At 40.6% G+C, this 15,499-nt stretch overlaps 1 protein-coding gene across 2 annotated transcripts; it reads right to left on the bottom strand.

Moving 5' to 3' along the window:
* Nucleotides 1–7,607: 7,607 nt before the first annotated feature.
* Nucleotides 7,608–15,387, bottom strand: LOC139227806 (ADP-ribose glycohydrolase OARD1-like). Of its 2 annotated transcripts, none has more exons than XM_070858865.1 (6): nt 15,307–15,387; nt 13,186–13,253; nt 11,151–11,304; nt 10,331–10,389; nt 8,798–8,910; nt 7,608–8,385 (listed from the first exon to the last, which is right to left on the bottom strand). In XM_070858865.1, the coding sequence occupies exons 2-6, from the start codon at nt 13,228–13,230 to the stop codon at nt 8,229–8,231; spliced, it is 528 nt and encodes a 175-aa protein (XP_070714966.1). In that variant the 5' UTR covers nt 13,231–13,253; nt 15,307–15,387; the 3' UTR covers nt 7,608–8,228. The 2 variants fall into 2 exon arrangements, with proteins under 2 accessions (XP_070714966.1, XP_070714965.1); XM_070858864.1 differs by lacking the exon at nt 15,307–15,387 and adding an exon at nt 14,886–15,300.
* Between the last annotated feature and the right edge of the window lie 112 nt (nt 15,388–15,499).

The raw sequence follows: 15,499 nt of genomic DNA, 5'->3' as shown, positions 1-15,499 counted from the left end.
TACCTTTTGTGCTGCTCAGTTCTTTCATCGTCCAATGAAGTTATTTGTCCCCCTAAGCACCAGATGAAAGTGCCTTTAAATGCCTCTTCTCCAGGATTAATACACTGTAGGCATTAGGGGGAGATATATCTGAAATTGAGAAAACAGCCCCTACAATAAGATTTCTGCTCGGACTTTCATTTCTGTCTTAAAACCTACACAAACCCATGAATTTCAAACCTTTCACAAAACATTCTGTTCAGTCTAGAAATAATTGTTTTTTTGCTGGTATTTCTTTTTCAATAGCAGGACTTGCAGTTTATTCCCCTTTCTACCCATACTAGTCTAATAATCAGAATGGAATTCATACTAAAAGAGCAATTTACATTAATAAGCAGCATGTACAACAGCCATAACTAATTCTCTAATAGACCAATACATTTGTTACAGCATACATTGTTTAAGGCTTCCTCATTGGTGAAATGGTCACTCCCTCTCACTATGCTGTTGCTATGGCTGACATGGTCTTTTGTTAAGAGAGGGGCTGCATAAGTTGCTCTGTTCTCACTATGGGCTGTCTTCTGAAGGATTGCATAGTGCTGCGCAATGTGGAGCTGAGCAGTGCATCAAGGCCTCAGGTTCATTGTGTGGTCTGTGTTGACTTTAACTGAGCTCTGCTGGGGAGGCAGCAGAGGTATTACTATTGGTGCTCATACTCCTGGTCTAGCAAGGGGGATGGGGTGGGAGGGAAAGCACCCAAAGTTCCTGCTCTCTATCATTACCCAGGGACTTGTAATGCAAAGTGTGGCAAGAACAGAATCAGTTTCTTGCCACACAGTTGAATAGCTGGTAAACCATAACGGTCAACTAGAACAGGCACAAGTTACAGAAAACTAGAGTTCAAACAAAAGGAAAGATGTTTGTTGAGACAATACAAAATATACATTCTGTGGGATGTTCCAAAAATAATCAGCCATGTCACTAAATATAGTTGATCCCAGCAATGGGTGGATTATAGTGGACTTTCTCTTTATCATGGGCATGTTCTCAGAAACCAATTGATTTCTAATATAAATCAAGTGATTAATTTTGCTTAATTGAGGTAATCTTATATATTGGAATATTTAATTTCCCTTGTGCTGTACCATCCACACCTAGATCTTTGTCATCTTAAAGTAATGACTATATATTATATCAAGCATATCCAAGAATATAGCAAATCAATCTGATTTGCACTTGTAGTTGCTATTCACTGGTATGGACCTGGAGATTTGAAATGGGCTGTTCTTGGTTGTGTTGCCTTATTGTTGGTAAGTTCTAAGTTAGACCAAGATCTGTTAGTATCTAGTTGTCAGGATATGTTACAGGTCACCAGATCAAATTGGGGGCAACAGCTGCTGAGCTGTGCAAACCGGTTAGGGGGGTAAGTTTGAGCACAAATGTGATTGTCATAGTTCCAATTGATTAAAATGGCCCAACAGGGAGCAGGAGCAAAGCAATTTATTTCTGGACATGCTAATAATTTTGACACAGGGCATGAAGAAGCACGAGAGGTGACTTGATCCAGTGTGGTGTAACAAAGCGAGATGATTGAACAAATGACCTTACCCTTAATGAGGTTGGCATGTTTCTCTCAATGGATAAGATAAGTACAATGAAGATTCTTAATTTTAGGAAATAGATTTTAGGGGAATAAGGAAGCAATTAATGGAACTGGACTGAAATAGTTTGTTAGTGAAATGGGATACTTTTAAATCCAGAATACAAGAGTTACAAAGTTAATTTATGCCACTGGGTAAGAAACACAATAGGAAACAGAGTGAGCAGTAAGGAGATAATGCAAAGCATCAGATAGCTGAACTACAAGGAGAAACTACACAAGCTGATCTTGTTATGTTACAGAAGATTGAGACAGGGTTTTATTGAGGTATTCAAGATCCTTAAGGATATCAGTAACCCTGAGAAACTTTACCACAGCCCTGAGAACAATGATGAGGGGGTAGGAGATGAAGCTCAGAAGAGGGAAGGTAAATGGACAAATGTGATATAACTACTTTACACTTGGAATTAATTGCCCCGGGAAGCAATCAAAGCTGTTCATGAGTAGTTGCAAGAGGGAGATTGACAGGACTTCGGCACAAAATCAATTGAGGGAGATAGGCAGTGAATTGTGTGTTGTGTGTTCAAATGCTGAGTCAGCCAGATGGAGTCAAAATGCTTTTTTGTTCCTATCAGCAACTTGATGCCAATTAATGGTAACATGGAAAAGGGGAAAAGAACGAGGGAGTGGGACTAATGGAGTTATCTTTGGGGGAGCTGCCGCAGCCATGATTCTATAAATTAACACAGTCTTAGATCAAGCATACCCTTCTCCTTTATTTCTAAGTATGCTTGCTTCACCTAGGAGGGTGTGTTTGTGGCTTCTCTGTGACTGTATTATGACCCCCAAAGTGTTGTCCATATGGTACCATGAACAAAGACAACATTCTTCACAAGGGTGACTGTTCCTAAGTATATTGGGACATGCATGGACTATCACAGACCATTTAGATCAATTGGCAACTGAATTGAGCGTTGAACTGATTGGTTGAGAAAGGAATGAAACGTTATAAAAGGTACAATACCAACAGACTTAGTGCTCCTTTCTATAAAAGGATAAAAACAGCTTGAACAGGAGATGCTGGCAAATAAAATAAGCATTCTATTAAAATATTAACCCCTCCATCATGGAGCTTCAACTAGTGATGAATGTCATACATTAGACATGCGCTGGAGTTTATATATACAATTGTGGAACTGAAACTCACATGACATAGGCTAAGTGTAGAAATGTGCAGGGTTTATGATTTGCATGACAATGCCCATCACAACATTCACCTTCCACTGTGGCTCTTCTGGAAATGCTAATTGATTAAATATCAGGAACAAATCAGGCATTTGCTTAATGGATATTATTTTGCATTGGAGCATCACAGAATTTATTTGAAAACAATTGTACTATCAAACGATAATGTTTGTGTTTCAGATTAATTTTACTTTGCAGTCTTCACAGTACAAACTGGAGATCCCAGATTCTTATACAAGTAATCTGGTGGCACAACACAACGATCACAAACTTGGAATGCTACCATTGTTGAGGTACTCCTAGCTCCTTGCTGGCCCATCAATGATTTTTATTATAAGTTCTTGCAAGTATGCTTTGTTTGTATTTTATACATCAATAACGTTATGTCTTCAAGCCTCCAGTGCACACAATGTTGAGTAGTTCTCATCCTTGTGTCCCACTGTAATCTTAATGCAGATTATACCACACTAGACCAAGTGACAGGGCTGGTCCTGAGTTGTTGTCAATTTGAGAGCAAATCTGCACTGTTATTTTGTTCCAATTATTTGATCATTTGTGGAGTTCCGCTACTTTCTCCTATCCTGGTGAATTGTTCCAACAGCTGCTTGGGCTTCTATATTCAGTCCGTGTACTAATTTGGGGCGTGGGTAGGAGCATCGGCTGGGCCCTGGTAAAGCAGAGGAGCGGGAAGGTCGTGGCAGACTTGTGATGAGTGATCGGGGCAGAGGAGTGATGAGGGATCATGGCTGAGATTTGGTGGGTGATCGTGACAGAGGTTCGGCGAACATTTGGTGCGGAGGAGCGGCGAGAGATCATGGTGAGGTGCAGCGAAATGAGGGTATGGGGCCCAGAAGAGGAGAACCCAGGGGCGGCACGGGCTAGCCCACACTGCGATGTGTGCGCGCACTAGGTCTGTGCAGCAGAGCAGGTCTCCAGTCATCTTGGTTAACCCTTGCCACTGGATAAAGGCCTAGCTCTGTCAAGCCCGTGTGGTGGCTGATGTGCAATGATCACCACACGTGAAAAAAAAATCCACGCACAGGCATCTTCCACCCCATCAATTGGAGTTCAGGACTGGATCATCAAGTCCTTCATTGAAACATCTGTGAACTTATGTGGAAGCAAGTCATCCTCGTTCGAGGGACCGCCTATGATGATGATGACTGATTCAACATTGCCACAGTATGGCTGTAGTTCCTCTAAACTACATCACATTTTACAATGCATCCTCTGTTGAAAATCCCATCTTCAATAATAAATCATGACATCATAATGCAGCAGCACATAACGGTTGTAATGACAATGCTCTAAGTGCATGAGGGTTACACTAAATGCTAAACCCCAGAGGACTGAAGGGCCTTTTCAGCCTTCAACATGTACATATTTTCCTTTCATACCATGCCTGTCAGTGCAACAAGGTAAATGTTGCAGAACAGGGACACACTGAACCGAATTCCACCTTGGTTCTAAGTTGGCACCAGCACACCATTTCTGCAACTTGCTTCAGCTGAGCGAACCATCAAGTTATTTCAGGATATCAGTGGTTCTGCTATTCCCCATAGCCAAAAATATGGCAAGAGTTGCACAGTTTTAGAAGGTTCCAGGAATAGTAATCAATGTAATGTTCCGTGATTGTGTATTTTGTACATATCACTTTCTAAATATCATAATTTAGAGAATCAACCTCTTAAGTGATCACAAGCACAAAAAAAATGTTAAAAATTAAAACCTTTGAAAAGGGTTAAAATTCAGACAGATGAATGCATTAAGGAGTCAACAGCACTTCAGCATGTGGTATGCTGCTAAAAGAGGATCACTTCAGATACACTATAACCTAGGCACGGAAAGGCTGTGTCCAGATAATGCAACACTACACTAGAATGACGCAGCAGGCAAAAGGGCTATTCATATGCAGCAGCATTACAGCCTGACTACATCACAAACTAAGTTTATGAAAAAAAAACATGGGTTATCTTTAAATTTAAACCAGCATAGTAGAAATATATTTTAAACACCATTAACTATAGCTTGCTGAAAAACCTACTTTCTAAATGATTCTTACCATTTCCATCTCCTCTAGACCCATTTGTTTCTTCACGTGTCCTTTATTCCTTTTGTCATTTAATCACTCCTACCCTCCACCCTCAGATCTTCCCCATTGTCCCCTCCTCTGGCACTGTACTTCCATATAAACCGTTACATTTCTTACTGTTAAATCGCTTAACTTCCAGTTCTGATTAAGAGTCAGCGATCTGAAACATTAACGGTTTCTCTCTCCACAGGTGCTGTCTGACCCACTGAGTGTTTCCAGCATTTTCTTTTTTTTAAGGTTTCAGATTCCCAGCATTTGCAGTATCGCACTGGCTGGTTGTCCAAGGTTTTTCCATAAATCCCATCTTTTTAATTGTAATCCTGCAGGATTTTGATGCACATCCCAATTCTGTGCTGCAGTCAGGTTTTGAAGATTATTTGTGTAGTGTGCACTGATGTAATTGAGACTGCTGGCCTGGAAGGTTAATGAGCCTTATAGTGCAGACAGCTGAACACACATAATTGACCCTGAATCATCCTGGGTTTATTACTAGCACTATCCCTTTACAGGGAAATGACTGGCCAGCACCATAATGTCATCAATACTTTAAATAGAAATTGAAGCCCATAGGGTTAAAGGGACAGTGACTGCGTGTATATGAAATTGGCTGAGGGACAGAAAGCAGAGAGCAGTGGTGAACGGTCATTTCCAGACTAGAGAGAAATGTGTAGTGCTTTCCCCCAAGGGTCAGGGTTAGGACCACTGCTCTTTGAAATGATGGCCTGTGTATCCAAGTCCAGATCCTTAATATAGATCAAAGTTTGCAGATATGAAACTTAAACAAAAGTAACCAGTGAGGAGGATAGTAACTGACTTCAGGAGGACAGTCACAGGTGAAACAGACAGATGGAATTTAACAGAAGTTAGAGGATTCATTGTTGTAGGGAAAAATGAGGTGCAGCAATATAAAGTAAAAGATACAATTTTAAAGGGAGAAGCAGGAACAGAGATCTGGGGGGTGCACACACAAATCTTTGAAGGTGACAGGACAAGTTGAGAAGGCAGACAGAACAGTTGGCTTTATAAACAGAGACAGGAGTACAAAATAAAGAAGTTATTTTTAGAACCTTTATAAAACACTGGTTAGGCCTTGCTGGAGAAGTGTGTACAATTCTGGGCACCACACTTTTGGAAGACTTTGAGTGTAGAGGAAATTAGAATGGTACCAGTGATTAAAAATTCCAGTCACACGGAGAGACTAGAGAAACAGAGCTTTTTCTCCCTAGAGCAGGTGGTTAAGGAGATATTTTATAGGGGTGATAAAAAAAAAAATCAGGAAGTGTTGGGATAGAGTAAATAAAGAGAAAGTGTTTCCAATGGGAGAAGGGTCAATGACCCTCGGATAGATTTAAGGCAATTGGTAAAAGCAGAGGTGACAAGAACATTTTTACTCAAGTTACAATCTGGAATGCACTGTCTGAAAGGCTGGTGGAAGCAGATTCAATAATAACTTAAGGGAATTGGATAAATAGTTGGAAGGGGAACATTTTGCAGAGCTAGGGGGAAGAGCAGGACGAACTGAATAGCTTTTTCAATGAGCCAGCACAGGAATGATGGGATGAATGGCCTTCTGCGTTGTATCATTCTATGAATGAAGAGAGATCAACTGTAATTAAATCTTTGTAATTTGTTGATTAAAAAATATATATTTAAAGGGAGCCGATGACAAGGTTCCTTATGTTAAGTGAAAGTTGCTCAATTCACTTTAAGCTTGGGTGACATGTACAAGATCCAGCTTTGAACCCAAATCCAGACACTAAATTTTCAATAAAACCCATTTGAAGCTTGAAAACTTGTCAGTTTCCAATGGTGTCCATGATCACACCTATAACCATGTTAATATCAGATTATTAAAAATCATTGTACCTTCATTATGCCCTAGTCCAAGTACATGCATTCTCTGTGTCAAAGACTTTGTATTGCCACATTTTGGACACTGGGAGATGTGTAGATGTTCTAGTCTTTTACCACCTAGGTGGGCAAGCCCTAGGCAGAGCACAAAGGAAAATCTGGAGGAGAGATTTGCACACCTGGTAACAGAACCCTCTGGACTTGCAAAGCATTAATTTCAATGCCGAACCTCCATGCCGGAGTTTCCATTTTGCACTCCTCCCAGGCAATGCTTAACGCCCAAAACCTACCCCAGGGATAAATGAACTCCTTTCCATGCCAACACTGCTCCTTGTGGATAGTTAGCATATAGTAATATCAGACAGACTGAATTGATTATTTTTATATTAGGGAATTTTGGCAAGCTCAAATGTGGATCTTTCAGGACAACCGGTTTTTGTAGATTGTCAAAAACTGCTTTGGGCACAATGGTGCTCCAGCTCATTTATTAATGTGTTGCCCACCCCACTAGCAGGAAGGCTTGTAAAACAGGCATCTGTGTCTCAGGCAACATGTAGCAGAATCCTACTCTCCTTGTATCATTCAAGCATATTTTAGCCGTAAATGCAAATAAGTGTGTCTCATGAATTATGACATTTATTGCAACAAGTCTCAAAATGTCAGTTTCCTGATGACATGAAGAAACGGTGCAATGTAATAGTGCCAAAGGACAAAAATGGTCAAAATATTACCATTCAGGCTTTAAACCACAGCTCAGCAAGAAAACTCTGCATATTTTACCAATAAGAAAATGACACCAACTCTCAGCCACTTATTTCCTAAAAATTACACTAAAATCAATTAAGTTTGCTAATCTTTAATATTGAAAAACAATAGTAAAAAGACCCAACTTCACAATTTGTAACGGTCTTGGGTTTGTAGAGAAAAGCACAATAAACTGTTAGGCATACAACATACAAGCAGGTTAATATAAATTTTACCGATGCAAAATGTCAAAAGATTGACAAACTGGGGCGGGAAGAGAAGGGGTAATCCTTTAACTTCCGAATGCAGTATGCAGATGAATTCCTCTAAAGAATGGGCGAATGCCTATTTTTAATCCGAAGAAATCTTAGGAATGCACAGCTTTGAAAAAAATTCGGGAGAACAGAATTTGTCAAACACGTTAGTGAAAAACAGGCACTCTTCTGCTTTTCGTTAAAAGGTGAATTTCACCCATCACATCTTATGAAGTTAAATAACCTACTGAATTATTTACAATAAAATCATTTAGCTAATAGTTTCAAGATCTGTCAGCAGAAATAACTGTTTGGCAGCATTAGTTGATTGGATGGTAAGAATCAAAGAATGACTAAATTGATTGAGTCCATCCCATATGCTATTTAGATGGAACACTTGTGCCATTTACTGTATTGATACATCTACACTGATGTTTCTAATGAGTTGATCCCCATATGCTATTTAGGTAGAATACTTGCGCCGTTTATAGTGTAGGGGCGCCGTTAACACAGGTGTTTCCAAAGAGTACACAGTGATTATAATATCAGTGTTCTTGAAGACTTTTTGAATTCTCGCAGCAACTTCGTTCCACTTTAGTTTGTCCAGTCCGCATCCAATCCTGCAGAGCAAACAGCAACATTAGTAATGCCGTCCATCCAGGCCTCCTGGTGACGCAGAATGTTAAGACTCCAAAGACCTAAAGCCCCAATAGTGATGGTTTAACATCTCCTGCTGTGAGCACAGTTTCTATCATCTAGTTGCAATTGGGCTGTTGGTGCTAGAGGAGTTAGCTTGTATGATGCAACCAGGTCAATCTTGAGTTTTGGACTTCAATGGGTTGAACTAAGTCTTTGGACCTGCTTTCAGCCAATTTGTCAGATGAAGCTGCCCTCAAATTCATTTAGTGACGAGATAAGATTCCATGTTAATATGAAAAGATGCTCAGACACATCAATTTTTCTCTATAACAAACTACACACTAAACAAATGGACAACCGTGGACAAAACATCTTGAACTTTCCTATCATTACCTGGGCATTGAAATGTGCATGACTCCATTATTCAAGCAGTGTTTCTTCATGGCTTCCAGGCTGCTTTGCAGACTATCATAGGTTGGCTTATGCCAGGCCCTCTCTTTAGTAATCTGTGGAAGAATCAAACCACTTAATACCAACAACACGTTTACAATCTAATTGCCCTTGTAACTCACATACCATGAGCTATGCAATGATGGGGATAGGGTATTCAATATTTGTTGGTTGAGTTGAAAGGCATAGAGTTATCCTGCCTGTAATTAGTATAAAAAGGTACATTTATAACTGGGCATTGCAGAAGATTAACATAGCTGAACACAGAAGCTGAAAGTTAATTTAAAAGGCCACCCTTTGCATTCTCAGAATTGCAAGTCAGAACAGAAATGATATTAAATTTTATGAGATGAATACTGTGCCTTCAACAGAAATCTTATGACACAATGCAGCATAAACTAGTTTCATATTTTAATTCTCACCACCACTAGTGTTCTGAAATTTCACAGCATTGGTATAGGTGGAGCAATGTGGAATTTTAAAGAGTTTGCAATGGTGTTATAACCTGAGTCAGCAGTATAGCTAAATACAATAAAGTGCCCCGCGGTAGCAGAAACCATTCCTCCCTGGCATTCTGCCCCAGAGACAGATTGAAATATTAATATGGCAATTCAATGATTTTTTAGGGCCATGGCATTGCTATTTGAACATACTGCTATTGTCATGGCCAATGTTTATCCCTCAACCAACATCACTAAGATTATCTGGTCATTATCTAATTGCCATGTGCAAATTGGCTTAGAAGTACCTAAGTGACAAGCACTTTGGGACATCCTAAAATGTATCTTTTACTCACAGTAACCCACGTGAATTGTAACAAAATCTTGGCCATGGCATTTAGCGCATTTATTTGTAACTGTACAATTGTCTGCAAATTTGAAAACCTGCCCCAAATTGAGAGAAACATGGAGTCAGATTGTATCTCAACTCTATTTACCCACCATGGTTCAATATCCCTTCATACCCTAACAAAAATCTATGAATTTCAGTTTTGACATTTTCAATTGACCTAGCCATTTCAGATTTCCAATTCCCTTTGTGAAGTTATGCCATCAACCCTGAATAGCCTCACTCTAATTTTAAGATTATGGCCCCTTGTTCTGCTCTCCCCAACCAGAAGAGTTTCACATGTAACAGGTGCAACACAGACAAGAATCATTCTGCAAGTGCACTGTTGTTTAAAGGTTGAAGACATTAGTTAAACCTGGAGCCTGAACCCCTCCCAAGCTTAGTTCACAAATAACTGCTGCTTTTTTTTTTAATGATGGGACTGATTGCTGCATTTTGCATGGAGTTTTCTTCTGGTTTTAACAAAAAAGGAACAGAAATGTCAGCACTCATTACAAACCTGGCACAACGGAAAACCAAAGAAAATCTATCAAAGGGTTAAAATACGTATTTATTCTGCAAGTTGTGAATTTTAGATTATTCAAATGAACAATTCCAGTACTCAAATGATTGAAATATTCTCATTACCAAATAGTAAATGTATGTTTGTTCAGTCTTCAGCACTGCCACATCCCCAGTCTTCTTTCCTGTGAAAAAAATGGTCATTTTAGTAATAGGTCAATGCCTTGCAAAGATGCTACAACCAAATGTCAAGTGGACAGATTTAATAACACATTGTATTAAGTTAACAAATGAAGTGTGACAATAGATTTAGGAAAAGTCAGATTAAGAACCACAAATGAGGCCCATGTCAGATTCAATTATAGGAACAATAGACTTGTTTATCGTGTTAATAGTTTGCAAGTTCTAAGGAGCTAACCCACAGTTTTCTTACAATGAAGTCCTCAAAAATAAACAGTAGGTGACACTTTTACAGTGAACACTGGCAATACAAGTTCAGGTAGTGCCGGTGTAACAAAAATTATTTATTTTCCCCAAGATTGGACATTTAAACATTTTCTTGAACACAAGGGGTGAAAAGCCAGTTTGACTGGAACCTCTGAAAAAGGATAAGCTAATCCAAACATATCCTGTAGTTGGTTAGCAAAAAGATTAAAAACTACATTTAAAAAGTAATTAGAGTTGTACTTTTAGCAGTTGTGAATGACATTTGAGGAGCTAGAACAGTACAACTTATAAATTGATGTTTCAGCTATATTTTTGGAGTGAATTATACACACATGAATACAGGAGAATGGGGCACAAGTCCACTTCTGAAAGATCTTTAATTGTCTTTTCTTTTGACTAGAATTTGGGGTGGAGCTACAGCAATTGACAAATCAGCATACCCGTTTCAAATGGTAAAATGCAGTTAAACTTTATTTCTCCAATAACTTTAATATCTTACTCTGATTCAGCAGCTCCTGAACAGATTTAAACTTCTTCTTGAACAAGACGGCTATCCCTGCTCCCATACGACAGTCTTCACTGATGCAGTGTGCCAGTGCGTCCTGTGCTGGACATCTAAACAGATCGCCAGTTACGTAATGGATCTCAAAGCTCTGCAGTGGTCAATGAAGAGACATTGTTATGTACTTCAGCACTTGGAATATTTGCCATGCTTTTCCCCCCTCTCCCACCCAGAAGTCTGTCATTAGTTGAGTAGAGTATTTTCCCATTACTTACAAAAGGCATTTGATTAAAGTGCCACATAATAGGCTTGCCAGCAAAGTTGAAGCCCATGGAATAAAGGACAGTAGCAGCATGGATACGAATTGGCTAAGTGACAGAAAACAGGTGAACTTTTTCAGACTGGAAGGTACTGGAGTGGTGTTCCCCAGGGGTTGGACTATGACCACTGCTTTTCTTGATGTATATTAATGACATAGATTTGGGTGTACAAGGCACAATTTCAAAGTGTGCAGATGACAAAACTTGGAAGTATAGTGAACAGTGAGGAGGATAGTGATAGACTTCAGGAGGACATACAGGCTGGTCTATAGATGGGCAGACAAGTGGCAGATGAAATTTAAAGCAGAAAAGTGCAAAGAGATACATTTTGATAGGAAGAACGAGGAGAGGCAATATAAACTAAAGGGTACAATTCTAAAGAGGGTGCATGAACAGTGATGCCAAGGGGTATAGGTGCACAAATCATTGAAGGTGGCAGGGCAGGTTCAGAATGCGGTTAAAAAAGCTTACGGGATCCTGGGCTTCATAAATAGAGGCATAGAGTACAAAAACAAGGAAGTTATGATGAACCTTTATACAACACTGGTTCAGCCTCATCTGGAGTAGTGTGTCCAATTCTGGGCACCACACTTTAGGAAGGATGTGAAGGTCTTAGAGAGGATGCAGAATAGATTTACAAGTATGGTTCCGGGGATGAGGGACTTCAGTTACAGGAATAGACTGGAGAAGCTAGGGTTCTCCTTAGAGCAGAGAAGGTAGAGAGAAGTTTTGATAGGTGTTCAAAATCATGAAGGGTCCAGACAGAGTAGATAGAAACTGTTCCCACTGGTGGAAGGGCGGAGTCTCAGGACAGATTTAAGCTGGCTGATCGGCAGGAGAACTAAAGGCAACACAAAGAAAACTTTATGCAGCATGTGGTTAGGATCTGGAATGCACTGCCTGAAAGGGAGGTGGAGGCAGATACAATTGTGGCTTTCAAAAGGGAATTGGGTAAGTATCTGAAGGAAAACATATTGCAGGGCTACGGGGAAAAGGGCAGGTGAGTGGGACAGCTGAAGTGCTCTTGCAGAGAGCAGTCACAAGTTCGACAGGCCAACTGGCCTCCTTCTGTGCTGTAACCATTCCATGAATCTATAGCTTTCATCTAGCTTACAAATGAATTGAAAGTGGCATTCCCATCGTACAATGTAAGCAAAAGAATATGAGAAAAGGCCACAGATCATCAAGCTTACACATCAACAATTTACATTTATATAGTGCCTTTACCGTAGTAAAACATCCTAAGGTGCTTTACAGGAGCATTTACATTTTAACACCGAGCCACATTAGGACAGGTGACAAAAGCTTGGTTAAGGAGATAGGTTTTAAAGGAACATCGTAAATGAAAAGGCCAACGAGGTAGTGATGTGGAGGCGCAGCCGGGGGGGGGGGGGGGGGGAGAAAGAGGGGAATTTCAGAGCTTAGGGCCTAGGCAGCTGAAGGTACGGCCACCAATGGTGGGGTGATTATCAGGGATGCACGAGGCGCCAAAATTGGAGTAGCATAGAGATCTTGGTATTGAAGTTAATTAAGTTTATGTACTATGTCAGTCAAACTTATTGGCAGTGATCAACATTATTTGACCTCTCAGGCTAATCAAGGTAGCAGAGGCTGCAGGTATCTTTTGAACTATTAGCTGCAAGAGACGACTGGAAGAGAATTTTTTTTTTAAAGTATGCCGAATGCTTGCTCAGCGACATCCATATACTCACATTGCCCTCTGGTGGTGTGACTGTGGAACTTGACATTTTGCTCATTACAGTTCCCGTTGCGCTTCTACCTGTTAAAACATGGCAAAATTCATTTACATTTAACTACATTCTCCTCCTCCTGTTCTCACCTCCTGCCAATGCCTTTCTGTAATTACCTGCCTTCACAGTCAGTCTAGAATGACAGAAATATTCTACTGTTTCATTGCTCCATCATTAGTGGCTGTGCTTTTCCTGTGAATTTTCCTCCCTAAACACCGCTCTCCTCTTTTAAGACGCACCTTAAAACCTACCTCTTTGACCAAAATTTTCATCACCTGTCCCAATATCCCCCTATGTGCCTAGTGTCAAATGTTGTCTGATTATGCTTAGGAAATGTATTGGGACATGTTAAAGGTGCTATATAAATGCAAGTTGTTGTTGTACATTTATATGCTCTGTCAAGTACTGATGAAATCTCCAAATTGCCCTCTCTTGGAGAAGGGCACATTTGTTGGATCTCTCTCAGACAAACAGACTGGCATTGGGAACTCCTACATGGAGAATCAAATGCAAATCTGCACTGTACTTTTATGAAACAAGGCATTGGCACATCAAGCAACCATAGCATCTGTGCAACAGGCCTTTTATTGATTTGACAGCAAAGACAAAACTTGTGGACTTTTTGCAAGGAAGTTCAGGAGAACTTGCAGTAGACTTCAACTTGTACTGTTGGCAACAGAATCGCTAACAGCAATTCTCCCATTAACAGGCCACAAATACTAAATTTATAAAGTTCAATCAAAATGCACATGGTTCAGTTGGTTTGCTAAGAAATATCATTGTGGACAAAGCACCTCTTCCGTCAGCACTACTCCTGCTGATAATGGAAGCGATTCTGACCACCGCAGGGGTAGGAATTCGCACGAGAATAGGAGTTCCCACCTACAGCATGACCATGCATTTATATAGCACCTTTTATATCCTCAACAATGTTACAAAGCAATTTACAGCCAAGTACATTGAAGTGCAGTTGCAATTTTTAGGTAGGCAAACACAGCAGCCAATTTACAAACAGTATGATCCCACAACAGTAAAGATATAAAGGAGCTGTTAATCTGGGGAGAAAGACATTAAAAGCTGGCAGGTTTGAAGGAAAGTCCCTGACAGGATGGGGAATTGGAGAGTTCCTGGGTGAACTGGGGCAAGAGAAGGTTAATGCAGGAGCTACTGAGCCAAGAAAAAAATACAAATCTAAATATCATTTTTTCTTTTCTTAGATTTAAATATGTAAATTGTTAAGTATAAAACCACTTAAAAGTTTACCAGAATACATTAAAATTTATACAATGATTCAATTTTGGAGAAGGAAAATGCCCTGGACCCCACCTAGAAATACACCAATTTATCCCTTCAGGCTTCCATGCAATACAAAATCATCAAGTACACCTCTACAGCTTAATTTATAAAGTCCATGAAACGACTTCTTTGCACATAAGCTTTCAATTAGGGCCAGTCTAGTGTAGTTAGCGTTCTGGGGCTATTTTTTTTTTTGAGTTGGCCAGTATTGGAGCAGGAATTAGATATGATACTGAACAGATAAAAGATGCAGTGTTTGTAATTGCAAATTGGATTAGATTAGAAACATAGTTTTGGTACAACTACAAATATTGCTGCATTTAAAAAAAAAGACAAGTCTGGCCAAAACATGCGCATAATTTTACCTGCGTAGAGCACAAAACTCTTAAATCAGCCACTCAAAAAGTGACTGCATCACACCGGCCGGCTGACAGACAGACAAACTGCCCAACACAGGGTTGGATTTAATGTCGGGGGATGGTTAATGCCGACACGGGGGTCACACACAGCAGCCGCGTGCACGAGGCGGCGGGCCCGGTTACCCCAGCAACAGGAGCCGGGCCCAAGCCCAGGGGAACCAGCCGCGGCCTGCGCTCCGCTCCACCGGCCGGCCCGAACGCCCGCCTCACCCAGCAACTTCCCCGAGGGCCCGGGCTTGTTTTTTTTTAACTCGGTGAGAGGCCTCGGGCCACAAGCCGCGCTGGATTGTATCAGGGTTTAGGGTCTAAGCGCATAGCAACCGCGACACTCGCTTCCCTCCCCGTGTGACGGAGAGCGGGCGCCCACCTGAACGGCCCAACCTGCAGGCGCTGTGTGGTGCGGCTCACGTGACACCCCACCGCTGGAGCAGGAAAAGCCCATTTAACCCAAAGGCTTGCATTTATACCCGCCTTTCACCACAACAGGACGCCTCAAAGTGCTTTACAACTCTTTTGGAGAAAAACATAAATAAACATTAAATCAAGTGCCCCCCCCCCCG

The sequence above is a fragment of the Pristiophorus japonicus genome, chromosome 17 (genome assembly GCF_044704955.1).
Source record: "Pristiophorus japonicus isolate sPriJap1 chromosome 17, sPriJap1.hap1, whole genome shotgun sequence".
Lineage (NCBI taxonomy): Eukaryota > Metazoa > Chordata > Chondrichthyes > Pristiophoridae > Pristiophorus > Pristiophorus japonicus.
Note: the sequence above shows the minus strand (reverse complement) of the source record. Positions and strands in the feature narration are given on the sequence as shown.